Here is a 14,699-nt window from a genome sequence, read left to right as displayed (position 1 = left end):
TGTAGAATACATTTTCGGGTTCATTTTTGAAAGATGGATTGAACAGTGCTCCTTGAGATGCTCAATGCTTGAGATATGTTTTTATAGCCTAATCCTGCTTTAAACTTCTCCACAACTTTATTTCTGACATGTCTGGTGAGTTCCTTGGTCTTTACTATGCTGTTTGTTCTCTAGTGTTTTCTAAGAAACCAGAGGCCTTCTGGTTCTAAGAATCTAACAGGCTTAACAGAACAGCTGTGTTTATACTGAGACTAAATTACACACAGCTAGACTCTATTAACTAATTAAGTGACTTCTGAAGGCAATTGATCACACTGGACTTCATGGATTTGTGTTTGTCTACCACTTAAAATCTCAATAAAATACATTTAAGTTTGTGGTTGTAGAGTGACAAAATGTGAAAAGTTTTTTTTCTTTTGCAAGACCCTGGATTTATGAATGGCAGAAAATTGTAAAAACTGTTCCAAACCCAGTAGCCGGTTTAGTTGGTTTTACAGTATTATGTTGTTTCAGTGGAGTGTTAGCTTAACCTGCAGTATGAATGTACTTTTATTATACATATTTTTGACTAGTTTACAATGTTTACAATAGATAATTCAGAGTATCAGGCAGCTTTTAGCTTTTAAGGAGAAAACCTTAAAAGTCAAAATGGGTATTGAAACTTTTTTATTTTAAAACATGCACTGTTTTTTGTCCAACACATGTTGTGTGCTTCTGTGATTGACCTCAAAACTGATGCGATTGATGGGAATCCCATACCTGCAGTGGTCGAAGTACTCTTGGTTCTGATTGCGGTAGAAGACGGTGAAAGGGAGCATTCTGCCAGCAATGACCTCAGCCTTCTGAAGTAGCTGAGTCAAATGGACCGTGGAGTAATCTGCAGGGCAAGACAGACAGCTTGATCAAATTTTACAAAAAAAAAAATCTAATTAAATCTAATTACAATCTCAAAATGTGATTGAGCCTTAAATGCCCTCACCAAGAAAGGGCATTTAAGCAAATACATTTTTTTTATTTGTTTGGGGAAATAATGTATAACAAAAATTGGTTGTTTTTTGACATTGTTGAGAGCATCAGCTAAAAGCACTGTATTTGAGAATGCTGGAGAATGGAGGCGGGCTATTTGACAAATGTCCATTTCACACCAATTTAAACACCTTAGTGGCACTATATGCTCAAATTTAAAACTTAAACTACTTACAGTATATCCCTGTCCCACAGAAATATATAGGTGCAAAAACAGATTTTCATGCAATGTCCTCATTTTTTTCATTTTACTGTACATTTGTAGTCTATTAAATGTGTCATAAACATAAAATCATTATATCATTAAGTTATTGCCAACAGTCAATTTTATAAAATTTTATTAAACCTTTATTAAAAACCTTGGTGTCTCCAAACATTTGACAGAGGTAAGGAATGAGGGGGTTACCTTCAGGTATGGAATAATATTTAATCAAACCTTTAATTAGGATTAACCCAGAGATGTCAGTGTTATTAAATTATGCTGATGATAAGGTAAGCGCCTTTTACCGGCAGTGCAGAACTCCACAATGTCGCTCCACTCAGAAATAGCGTAGTCTCCATCACTCTGCTTGGATGCAGTTTGCACAGCAACCGTGTACTCTGTTCTCGGGCTCAGGAACCAATGGCCTCGCACTGTCATCGGCAGCGGCACTGCCTTGGCAACCAGCTTTGTGGGAACATCCTGGATACAGGGATGGAGGGAAGGGGAGATGCAATATGTCACGGCTGGTTTTCCAATGGCACAGTTAAACATTTTTAATGTCACAGTATTTGAATGTTTTACACTGCAGTAAAATATGGGTTTGACTTCACTCTACCTGTATCTATTACTCTAAATACATTATTATCCTCCTTTCAGCCTGTTCTCCAAGGGTCAGGACCCCACAGAATAGACCACCAAGGAGCTGGATGGTGGGTTATTATATTATAATACTATAATATTTTTTGTGAATATATTTTATTATTAAAAAAAAATAAATAATAACACACCACCATAATGATAAGGTCTGAAACAAATAATAAAATGACAATAATAATACAATAAAATGCAATAAGATAAAACAAGCTATAAGTTACATAGTTATAATAATAATAATAATGATAAAATAAACACAACTTTGGTGGATGGTGGGTTATTCTCAGAACTGCAGTGACACTGATTAGCATGGTGTTGGTGTGTTAGTGTGTTTTATTTTTTCTTTTACAATAAAAAAAGCAAATTCTCTTTATTGCCTGGATCTTGCAGTGTGAGCACTGAATGTCTTTGTTCTCTTAAAAGTAGGCATTTCTGAATTAATAAAGCAGTTTAACATCTTTAACATTTGCACCTTGCAAATGTATTACCTGAACATATGATTTGATTTGATTTAAAGTGTTGATTTAAGCAGTTAAATTGTAAATTATCTCTAGTATTGAGGCACTCACTCAAGAATATATTTTATATATAAATTAAATAATGAACCTCATATCAAAACAACTATTTAATGATTTAAGGATCATTATGTACAGCACATGATACTCCTTCATATTTAGTTCAGATAATTTAATATGAATTTTTTCATATGATTTTGTGTTTTTTTTTTTTACCTTGTGTTTAAACTTGTTGGAGTTTTTGTTCTCTTTTTTGTTGAGGTCGATGAAGTAGTGGGTGATTTTCTCTTTGGTACGAGGGTCCGTGTCCCAGCAGATCTTGAAGGAGTCACAGGTGATGTTACTGATCCTAATGTTCACAGGCACTGGAAGCTCCATCTCTACTACTCCACTGTCCTCCGCCTTACCTACACACAAGAATAAATAATAAACAATAAATCACAGTATGGGGATCTAGGGGATCTACGCAAATAGAATCAAGCATACAAGCATGACCTAACAATGAGAAAACTTACTAAATATATTATTACTAAATATATTATTTATTTATTTATATATATCCAAGTTTATAGAATTCTCTGCCCTGTAAATTAATGAGTAAATTGGTCAAATAGTTTAGAATAAATAAACACTGCACCAGAAATACAAACAGTAACAACAGTTATTAATACTGGAGATTGATGAGCTATTTGTGTGTTTAAAACTAAAGCTAGAATTCAGACTAGCTAAGCTGACTATCCTATATTTTGTTGAAAGATAAAATTCATCTGTCTTTACAAATTTAAATTTAAAGCTAGAATAATAACACATATAACTATTTTTTATTCAATTTAAAGCTAAAGCTAGAATAATACTTCCTATATCTTTTCTTAAATTAAAAGCTGAAGCTAGAATATCTCATATAACTATCTTTTATTAAATTTAAAGCTAAACATAGAATAATAACTCATAACTATTTTTATTAAATTTAAAGCTAAAGCTAGAATATTAATTCCTATATCTTTTCTTAAATTAAAAGCTGAAGCTAGAATAATAACTCATGTAACTATTATTAATTAAATTTAAAGCTAAGGCTAGAGTAATATCTATCTCTATATTTACAAGTTTTAAGTTAATTGCAGAGTAATAACTGTAACAAGCTAACCTAGCGTTACCAGAGCTAACCTAGATTAGTTTTTTTTTGGGGGGGGGGGGGTTGAAAACTGAAAACTTAGTTAGCTAAAGAAAACTAAATCTGTAATACTATCTTTCAAAAGTTAAGATTTAGATTGTTTTCTAACTAGCTAGATGGTTGCCTAGCTAGCTAATGCTAACTAGCTTAACCACTGTTATCTATTTTGTTAAATGCTAAAGCTAAAATAATAAATATTCTCATCAAAAGCAAAATTATTAACATTTACTTTGTTAAAAGCTGGAAAAATCACTAACTAACCTCTTTGGAAAGTTAAATCTAGAGAAAGAATAATAGTGAATTAACTAGGTTAACTAGCTAGTACTAGCTAGTTAGCTAGCTAACCAATGCTAACTAGTTTAATCATTATTCTCCATTTTGTTACATGCTAAAGCTAGAATAACAAATATTCAAATTGAAAGCTAAATTATTAACTATAATTATATCTATCTTGTTAAAGTTATAAAAAAATAGATAGATAGTCTCTATCTTTGGAAAGATAAAAGAGAGAGAGAATAATAGATAATTAACTAACTAATTATTAGCTAACCTAGTTAAATTTTTAAGTCTTCTTTCAGGAGAGTGATAATCATACCATGTTATGAAAGCTAAGGTAGAATACTAATACTAGTACTAATCTTTAATTGTGTTGAAATATAACACTAAAGCTCAAACTTAACCTAACTTTATGCTATTTCTTCACATTAAAGCTAGTAAGACAGTTCCCTGAAAGCAAAGAACATTGAATAAGCATTCATTATTTGGTTGCATTACATCATTTAATGTTGTTGATGAACATTGATGTTGAAACTTTGACATTGAATCAATGTTATTAAATGGTTTTGAAAGGTTGGGGCTCTGAATCTACACCCACAGCAATGCTAGGTAAAACATGCTTCCCACAAATAATAAAACATTATTATAATTATTGTTATTATTATTTTAATGTCATTTTTTTCACACCAAGAACACAACAGAAAGCTTTAAGAATAGAATCACATATATCACATATAAAAGCATAACATTAAATCAATGTTGATTCAACATAAAATAAATATACTCATAAATCATGTCTGCCATCGAAGCGTTGAAATGAGCTGAGCGTTGATTCAACATTTTTTGACACAAACTATTTACAACATTGCCATATATAAAAAGACATTTTTTATGATAATGCTATTAGTAATGCTGTTTTTTTTTTTAATCTACAATCAATAAATATTTAGCATATTTTTAGCATAAAATGTACTTTTTTAGGATGTTATTATATTTACAATACAAATTGGTAACACTTCAGAATAAGGGACACAGTGAACAGTACTTACTACAGTAATAAACACTTAAATGGTTCAGTATATCTTAACTAATTATTATTGACACTAGTTAAGGCTTTATTTAACATGGCTAACATTTAATACTTGAGAATTTAGACATTAATAAATGTAATGTAATGATTAATAATTTCTACACTGATGTCAATTAATAAATAGTTGAGACATTCTGTCATAAAGTACTGTTAATTATCCTTATTCTAAAGTGTTACCTAAAAATTTAATAAAAAGAGAAAAATATGTTTAAAAACCTTTTCAGTCTTTATGTTTTTCTCATATAAATCATATGATCATAAATCGGGTAAATTAGTTTCTCCTCTGAGAAACTTATTGCAGTTAAAAACAGTCAGTTATCATTCTGCGTTAGTATTCTTCCAAGAAAACACCGGAAAATGGTTAAACTAACACACACAGACACACACACATACATTTGTATATATTCTAATATTCTTTTATGTATTCAAACACTTACTGGCATCGGCTGAGTTTTTAAAAGCATCTTTTCACAAAGCTGATTCTTTAAATGGTTGAGCAAGCATTACACAGAACTCTCTCTCTTTTCCAGCTTTTGCAAACCTGGGCCCAAATCCAGTAGTTCTCCAGATTATTTCTCGGGTGTCTCTGTGAATGTACAGTGAGTAGCCTTAAAGCGCAGCATTACAGAATATTCCTTAGTTACACCTCTTTTCTCAGCTCCGACACACTGAACTTCACTCACACGAACATAAGAAGCTCAGCAGCAGGACACCATGTACGAACCACTCCCTTGACACCCCCCTGAGTAAATTTTACTCACAAAGCTGATCCATTTCAGAGCCTGAGTGTCTTTATCCCCTAACAGAAAAACTAACCGCTACTTGGCTGAGAAAGTGAGTGTGTCCAGAAGATAAAGAGAAGACTCTCACACACTAAGCTTATCAAACGGATCCTCCCTGACATTACTATCACCCTCCTGCACTTATAACCAGGCAGTGCAATGCATACATGCAGATGCAGCTTACCTCAAACATCAGAATGGGGTGATGTGAATAACAGTCTCAATGAGCAAAAAACAACATAAACTTGTCCAAATTGCTGCACAGATTAAAACTTTACAATAGGAAGGCTAAAAACAGTAAAGTATCTTCTGGGCTAATAGTTTTAAACCCTCCTGTTTCTCCCTCTACAACTCTCTTTCTTCTTAGCAATGACTTTAAACTGTAGCTCCATCTTCCACACTACATACTTCTTCTGGTTGCTTTAACAGAATCAAAGACAATTCATGGATTAATTCTGCTCTCTGGATGTGAAATGTACTGTACAGCCGTGGAAAAAAAATGAGGCCACTTTCTGAATCCGTTTTCTGATTTTGCTGTTTATAGGTATATGTTTGAGTAAAATGAACAATGTTGTTCTATTCATTTTATTTTATTTTATTTTTATTCATATATTTTATTATACAACTTTCTCCCAAATTCCAAATACAAATATTGTCATTCAGAGCATTTATTTGCAGAAAATGAGAAATGTCTGAATGGCTTTTAGACCTCAAATAATGCAAAGAAAACAGGTTTATATTCATAAGATTTTAAGCGTTCAGAAATCAATATTTGGTAACATTGGTTTTATTTACAGTTTTCATGCATCTTTGCATGTTCTCCACCAGTCATACACACTGCTTTTGGATAACTTTATGCCATGCCTGGTGCAGAAAATCAAGCAGTTTAGCTTGGTTTGATGGCTTGTGATCATCCATCTTCCTCTTGATTATATTCCAGAGGTTTTCAGTTTGGTAAAATCAAAGAAACTCATAATTTGTAAGCAGTTATCAGCTATTCTCCTCCAAAAACATACACTAGATTCCAGGGTGCATCAGAGAAAACAATAAGCTGGACTTCAGTTATTTTACTTTTTAGAATGCTTGTGTAATTTATCAAATTCTACTCCCATTTTCTTCCTTTTCTTGCATTGCTGTAATTACCTTCTCCCCCACAAAGAGACAGAACCACCAATGGTTTCCAACCAATGTATCTTCTGCAAGGTATCACTAGTTCCCATGTGCATTTAGTCCTTTAGTTTTCTTGGCAAAACATGTGTTTGAAAGCAGCCAAATGAGGCTGAGATTTCCGACAATGAAAAATGGTGTAATTCGTGACCCTGTGTTGCCGATGCTTTTCCCAATGCTTTTCACATCTTGTGCCATTAAAACAGCATTGGAGTTTACAAATATATTTACACTGATGGGCATGGTGGTCAGAAGGTTAGGGGTGTTCAGGTAAATTTTTGGTGTATTACTATCTGGGCAAAGGAAAACAGAGGTGCACCACTGATTGAATTAAACCCTGACAACAGTCACCCATCAGAAGTTTCCATCAGAATTTATATAAACTTAGCTACACAGGTGCGCTAAAAAAAGGTCTTCATCGTTAGCAAATAGCAATCTGCTAAAGTCAGAGTGCATCTGGCTCTTAAAGGGAATGGCAAGTGACACACTGATTGGTTTATTTCACATTCCAACCAAAAGAAATTGTGTAATATGATCATATTAACATAGATCAGAGTCCTGAAGGAACTGTTCTAACATCTTGTGGAATCCATGCCACAAAGAATTGATACCTTTAGTAGTATATCAGTATTGTTTTCTTAATACAGTGCTTGGTTTGTATGAATAAAATTTTAAAAAGTAATTAAAATTAAAATCAGCCTTTAGAACAGCGTATACAGGGCCTGCTATAAAACACTGTACTGTTAATAACCAGTAATGTAGCTTCAGTGCTGCTACACCCAGAACAAGAGAAATGTCTTTGTCATGGGAACATAATTCGCTCCCCTCTCTCTCTCACACACACACACACACACACACACACACACACACACACACACACACACACACACACACACACACACACACGGCACACACTCTCCGCATACACACTCCACACACACAGAGGTTCAGCAGTTTCCATGACAACACAGCAAGCTGGTTCGTCAGTGCATTTCGATCCATTTAAAGAGAAAGTTCTGGCTGTGAACAGAAACGTTGAGCTTCCAGTCAGAACAGCATTGAACAGCATGGAAAATTCCAGCAAGACAACCTGCCTGGTTTAAAACAAACATACTCCAAAATGGACAAAAGTGATGGGCCATTTCATTTTCTCATTTATTATTTCTTCTTAAAATAGGGCTATTGAAAAGAGTTTATCCTGCTTTTGTTGAAATAACTGTCTCTACTGTCCAGGGGGAAATAATCCTACTGGGTTTTGTATTGAATGGAGCACCATCATTTCAGAGAAGACAGATCTACAGTTCTTCCACAGCTCAATGCCAGGGCACTTTACACCCCTGTAGATCAAACCTGGCATTAGGCATGGTAGCAGTAGGTTTATGACTATCTACTTCAGACAGCCCTACACTACTGGCAGCACTTCTCTACAGGAACTACACTAATTGTGTTTGAATGCATTTGCAAGGAAGAGCCTCTACTCATTGGATAGACCTGCCCCCTGCTTCCAGGCCAAGCTTCTTAGCCTACCTTTATTGAGTTTACAGTGCAGCTTAAAGCACCTGAAATATAGGAGAGTAGAAATACAGTATCCAGCAATTTACATAGATGGGAGTGTGTCCTAAAATGACTCCAAATCTGAAATATTTCCAAAGGCATCTGCTCTGGAAATACTGTGAGCACACACATGCACACACACCTGCTGAGTCAGGCAGAGAGAGAAGAGACATAGAAAGGGGAGGGGGTGGGGTGTATCGAGAGGTAGAAAGAGAAAGGCAGAGGGTAGAGTACAGGGAAAGGAAAAAAAGGGGGGAAGACAAAGGGGGAGAGTAATTATTATATGAAAGAAAGATAGAAGTAAAGAGGGTGAGAGAGGTTATATATTCAGACTCTTTCTGCTCTTGTGCTGGATTGCTAAAAGCTTCCGCTGGGGCTTGCAGACTATTCTGGGATTCTCTCTCTCTCTCTCTCTCTCACACACACACACACACACACACACACACACACACACACACACACACAGAGACTAATGCAAATAGGATACACTTAGTCTTGGCTTTTAGACCTCAGGCACACAGAACAGACAACACCAGACCTGCCCTTCTAATGACTGTATTCAGCTACTTTAAGCTGCACCCATTCCTGACAAACACACACAACTTCTCTAGTCCCTGTAAAAACGTTCTGCTAAAGCAGATAGAGCAGATAAAATTAACCTACTGGTATCATGCCTAATGCTTGGAGTGGGCTAGAGGGGTATAAAGTCCTCCAGTATTGAGCTCTGGAACAGTGGAACTGTGTTCTCTGGAATGATGGTTCTCCATCCAGCACTTTTGGGATGAGTTGATGAGTTGGGGATGAGGTGGGTTGGTGATCAGCCAACATTTTGATCACATTAATATGTATCTTGTTACACAAATACAAAAAGCTTACTCTAATAACAGCATGATAAACTATTTTAAATATTTTTGATTTTGCTAGAAAGACCAATGACCCCCAGGTTGGCATTAACCAGTCAGTGTTTGGAACTTTCCCCATTAGATAAAGGGTTCAAATCAAAAGGTTCTTGGACATAGAGTTATGTCTATGCTTCCTCGTGGCCTTTTTTAGCTAGGCTATTATAGTGAGGCCTGCCAGAGACACTGCATCGCAAATCAATATCAACATAAATACCTAGATACATAACACATTACTGCCCATTCCACCAGCAGATACATTTTACATAAAACTTACAAATAGCATATCAGCTTTTTACAGTTTGTATTATTTCATTGGTATTTCAAATGGCTAGCCATAGGGTGGTTTATTTTCCATACCTACCATATTTACCACTGGAGGCTTATTTTCAGGTTAAGCAGAGAGCACTGTAAAACACAAAGCCTCCGAAACATGGGAGTATTTAAAATGAAAAGCTGTAATCTTGCTGAAAGCTAGAATTTGATACAAATTTAAGTTTTATACTGGTGGAATTGGTGCTAATCTGTTAGTTGGGTAGATAAACTACACTAAATTCTGCTCCTGAAAAGGATTCTAGTCAACCAAGGAGAGCTGCTTGATTTGTAGTTTGAATCCACCACCCTGGATCTACCCTTCACCCAAGCCTGAGAACCTTACTAGCATGATCACCTCTGATGCCTGATCCCAGAGACTCAAATACCATTCTGATACCCTGTTGGCTTATACCATGCATCACACCTGTATGAAGATGATCCGTGCATAGACTGAAGAAAACTCGAGACAAACGTCCAACTAATTTGCATTCTACTAAAATACATAAATTTTCAATGAGCATATATGCAGCTGAAACAGTGAGCCCGAATGTACATCCCCAATGTACATCCCGAATGTATCAACATTAACATTTTAATATAACATAATAGTCATTATGGATTTTAGAAAAATGTGTTTTGGAGTGTGGGGGTAGTGCACTATAGGACCCTTTGGCACGACCTAAGCTTTTGGCAATAAAAGTGTTTTTACCCCTAACATTACTTTTACTTTTATAGTTTAGTTAGTTTTTAAACCGATACTTTTACACTTGAGTAAAATGCTTGAGTTGATACTTTAGTTTATAAAGAAATAGTTTAGACGCCAGTATCTATACTTCTACCTGAGTAATGAGTAATTAATGTAAATACTTTTGACACTATTGTTTGCTCAGGGGTAGGACCTGGATCTCTGTGAAGCTGCTTTGGGCCAGTGCCTGTTGGTAAAACATTGGATAAATAAACTTGACTTTACATACTGTAATAATGATCTCCAGCATTTTAAAGCACTTACTTTTCACTTGCTAGTCCCAGCAGGGTTTAATGCATTAGCCTGAAACAGGCGATAATGGGAAAAAAAGTGCAAACGGAGCAAACACTGCCTGGCTACAGTAAAAATATCAGTGTGTCATGCTGCCCATCTGGGCCAATTTTAATAAGACATGTCTTTTGTGTCCACAGCATATTTGTTTAAATTTCACACAAACACTTGATAATAATATATTTTTCATGATTTACTCTGAATTGACACGTTATTACAAATATTGACAAATGTTCACCCTTATCTTATGTACATTTTGTAGATTTTATACAGTTTATCTTTAACGTAAAGGGTGGGTTTTCTGTGTTTTCTATGTTTGCAGTTTGCAGTTTAACTTTACAATTTCTTGATAAATGGACCAATACATATTCTCTAAAATGACCTGAAAAAAACTCTACTAAACTTTGACTTCCATTTAAAAAATTGGAGATATATGTTTTCACTGGACAGTTCTGAAACATTGGAAGTTTTAACTATGAATTTTAATGTTGGTAAAAATCAAAATAATTAAACTAATTTTAGAAAATCTAAACATACCTTTAAATTAGAACAAGGTCATCATTAACAACTGTCTGCAACTGTAGGTCAACAACATCAAATGCTAATTTTTACAAAAATTGTCTGCCTTGCCTTGTAGCTTGCCGTAACAAAGTGGACGCATGCATGACATAAATAAGTAAAAATAAACAGTGACTAAGATAGGACAATGTGATTTATGCATGTATCTTATTAATATGACAAATATTGTCATTTTATTATTTAATTTTTTTTACAAGATGAAAAAAGGCACAGTATAAAAGTACAATGACCCATCCATATTATTACCAACTACAGCATCACCGAAGCAGGCTACACTGCACACACTCCATTAGTTCATCTCTGACTGAAGAATAAGCTATGAGTTATTGCATAGGTCTTGGAGGTGTGTTAACCTCACCATTTATATCTTCATACATCAACATCAGTGGGAGCCACACGACTGCACTGGGAGTAAATATAACGACGATTTAACTTTATTACTCAGATCAGATCCCATATGGATCAGAGATCGGGTCCTCCTGGTCGTATAACAAACAGAAGAGCATTCATCAGCACTCTGACTCACTCTGACTCGTTAGAAGACCACAGTCTGCTAGCTCAGAGTGGAGAAAATATTGACTGTATATAAACATGATTCCTCCATTCGCTTCTATTCTACAGAAATGAAGCCAAAAATTATTACCATGTTGTAAAATTTACCACCTGAATCTACACTCCAAAGTGGAGAAATGTTTGGAGCGATTTGAGGGACGCAACTGATGTATTCTTCGCAGTCCTTGGTCACCCACAATTCTCTGCTCACACAGAATAATAGTTTGTTTCTTTGTAGTATTTATTGATTTTTTTTTAGAGTGGGTCACAACTTAATTATAGTGAATTAATAAATCATTTGATTTATTAATTCATTAATTTAATTTATTAATATAAAAAACAGAATAGACTCGTTTTAATACCCTTGATTTCAGAAAAAAAAAACAGTATTTTTGTCAGTATTTTTGTATTATTATTTCTAAGGTACAAAATCTGTTTTTTTGATATAGTCTTTCATATTTTGTTCCTAAATTTCTTTTGAGCTGGAGTTTATGTCATTTTAAGGCTCACAAGCTTAGCAACAAAAAGAGCTAGTTAGTTAGCTTAGTTATCTAGTTAGTTAGCGATAGCTAGCCAATTTGGACATTATGAACTGTTTTTCATGTACTGTAGGTTATGTAATTTTATACCTACCGCAAGAGATGCGGCTATAACAATAGGATAGGTAAAATTAAATGTAAAAATATTTAATAATGTTCTAGTGTTAGCCAGAGTTGCTAACCAAGCTTCAAAACTAGCCTAGCTGCTGGGTTAGCAGTAGCTAGTTTTGTGTATTAGCTGATTTAGCTAGCTGCACAGTAACATTATTAGTAAACACTTTGATTTTTAGCTGTCCTACAGTTGAGTTTTGAGGATAGCTGTGGGAAAGGAAGTGATTTAAGCCCAGTTGGTACTGAGCCAGCACCAGATTGATGTTTTTATTTATTTATTTGAAGTATGTTATGTCTCTTTCTATCTCTGTCAGCCTCTCTCTCTCTCTCTCCCTCTCTCTCTGTTTAACAGGTGTTGGGTATTAACTGTAAGCCCCAGGCTGTAAATATGATTAACTGCAGAACTCTGTATATGTATTTTAAGGACACTGTAACTCTGGGTGTCTAAACCTGACTCTCCACTCGCTGTTGCCAGGAACTGTGCAGCGGGAATCCCGCCACGGCTACAGAGAAGGTTCCTGGAAAAAATTATGGATGAAATGATTTACTCTGTGCACATTAGAGCTAACGATCCATCCTCATGCATCACTGTGAGCTCAATTATGAGCCATTAGTCTTTATCTAAGAGCAGACCCTGCTCAAACAAGGGTTTTTAGCCCAGATCTACTAGGCCAGTGAGACCACGTAACTAAAACTAAAATCAAAACTAAGAACCTCCTATAAGCCATTTCACAGGAATACACATATCACACACATGCTTATACACAGTAAGCTAAATGGTTTATATCTTTTGCCAATTGTTCTTTACTCTTCTGTTGTGTGGAGCTTTCCTACTCTTTCGCAGTCTGTAAAATAGCATTATGGTTTATAATTTGTTTGTTTGATTGTTGTTTCTGGTTAAAACAGTATTTTATCCTGCTGAGAATTTCAGAATCAGGATTTAAACAGAGGAAAATAAACAACAAGAGAGCTGAGCAGTGAACTACAGTGTTTACTACCTTATTTATCTATTAACTGTAGTGCAGAAACTGTAGTAAACTGTTGATAGATCATGTGGTGTTCCAATGAAAACTGATGTTAATAGTGATAAAAAAAAATGCAAATAGCGTGACCAACATCAGGTGAAAGCCTCTGCATAAGTGCTTATTAGAGCCTGTTTAACTAAAGAGTTAAACTGAGCATGTGCAGTAGTGCAGAGTAGTTGGATTAGTCTAAACTAAAGTTTAACTACAATTAAAAATATATATATGGAAACAAAATTGATTTAGTTACGCCAACTTTTAGTTAGTTGAGGTAATTAGTTTGCTATAGTTTATGTTGCAATTTAATATTTCTTGTTTAGCTGATAATTTTAAGTTTTGTTTTTTAGTGTAGCATAACCATTACCAAAAATGATTTATTAATCTTGTTGATTTGCTCATATAATATATTTTCTCAACTTTCTCTATTTCCCCTATAATGTCAGTTTTGCTGAAGTTGTCTTAATAAAGTCAAACAATGTCATTATTTAAAAGTATAATTAACTTTATTCGATACTTTGGTCACACAGCTCGAGAAAATTAAGTTGTCCTCTACAGATAACTAGAAGAAGATGGCTTTTGTATTTTTGTGTTTAATGAAATATATTTAGTCTGGGTTAGTCAGAAAAGTGTTTTGAAACAACATTTTTTGACATTTTTATGTCACTACAACTTAATAAAACAGGGGATTTATTTAAGTATTGGCTAAAGGCCATCAGAATTGCTTTTTAGAGTGTACATGCTGACATGCTGCAGCATTACACATGCACTACGCACTACTACTGTATGTGTAGCTCAATAAATATGACCAAGAGTTGCCCATATAAGTCTACATTTTTAAATAATTTATCGTTCCTGGTAACCTTTATCTTCCTTCCGACTAGCACTGCAGTCTGATACTTTATCCAACATTTTATTCATTTGTTTGCTGGTCCCTATGCTCATTCATAAGCATTAGCAAGAGTATTCACAAACACTATTAGGCAGTGTAAAGGAAAAAGAGACAGAAAAACTGGCAGCATCTTTGGGGATCCCCTCAGCGCAGCCCAGCCTCAATGTGTTTTTAGCTCAGATCAGACTCTCTGGAAAGCACCTTTGAAACACTGTGCCTTTGTTCTCCCCCAAAAAACGTGCCAGATCCACAGCCAGGATCATTCCTCACTTTATTCAGCCCATTAGCTGCTACACATGAAAGCAGCGAACCTGCAGAAC

General features: G+C 34.8%; 1 protein-coding gene across 2 annotated transcripts in view; it reads right to left on the bottom strand.

The window, feature by feature from the left end:
• Positions 1-14,699, bottom strand: part of phyhipla (phytanoyl-CoA 2-hydroxylase interacting protein-like a) — a 30,793-nt gene that overhangs the window by 7,919 nt on the left and 8,175 nt on the right. Inside the window, exons 1-4 of one of the 2 annotated variants that reach the window (XM_007244611.3) lie at positions 5,372-5,692; positions 2,614-2,804; positions 1,534-1,708; positions 760-877 (exon numbers count right to left, since the gene is read on the bottom strand). In XM_007244611.3, coding sequence (XP_007244673.2) covers positions 760-877; positions 1,534-1,708; positions 2,614-2,775 — 455 coding nt within the window. In that variant the 5' untranslated portion in view covers positions 2,776-2,804; positions 5,372-5,692. Of the gene's footprint in view, positions 1-759; positions 878-1,533; positions 1,709-2,613; positions 2,805-5,371; positions 5,693-14,699 lie in introns of those variants that run through there. The other variant, XM_015604625.3, reaches the window with a different exon arrangement.

Source organism: Astyanax mexicanus, chromosome 14, assembly GCF_023375975.1.
Source record: "Astyanax mexicanus isolate ESR-SI-001 chromosome 14, AstMex3_surface, whole genome shotgun sequence".
Lineage (NCBI taxonomy): Eukaryota > Metazoa > Chordata > Actinopteri > Characiformes > Acestrorhamphidae > Astyanax > Astyanax mexicanus.
The sequence above is the reverse complement of the archived record's forward strand: the minus strand, read 5'-3'. Positions and strand labels throughout refer to the sequence as shown.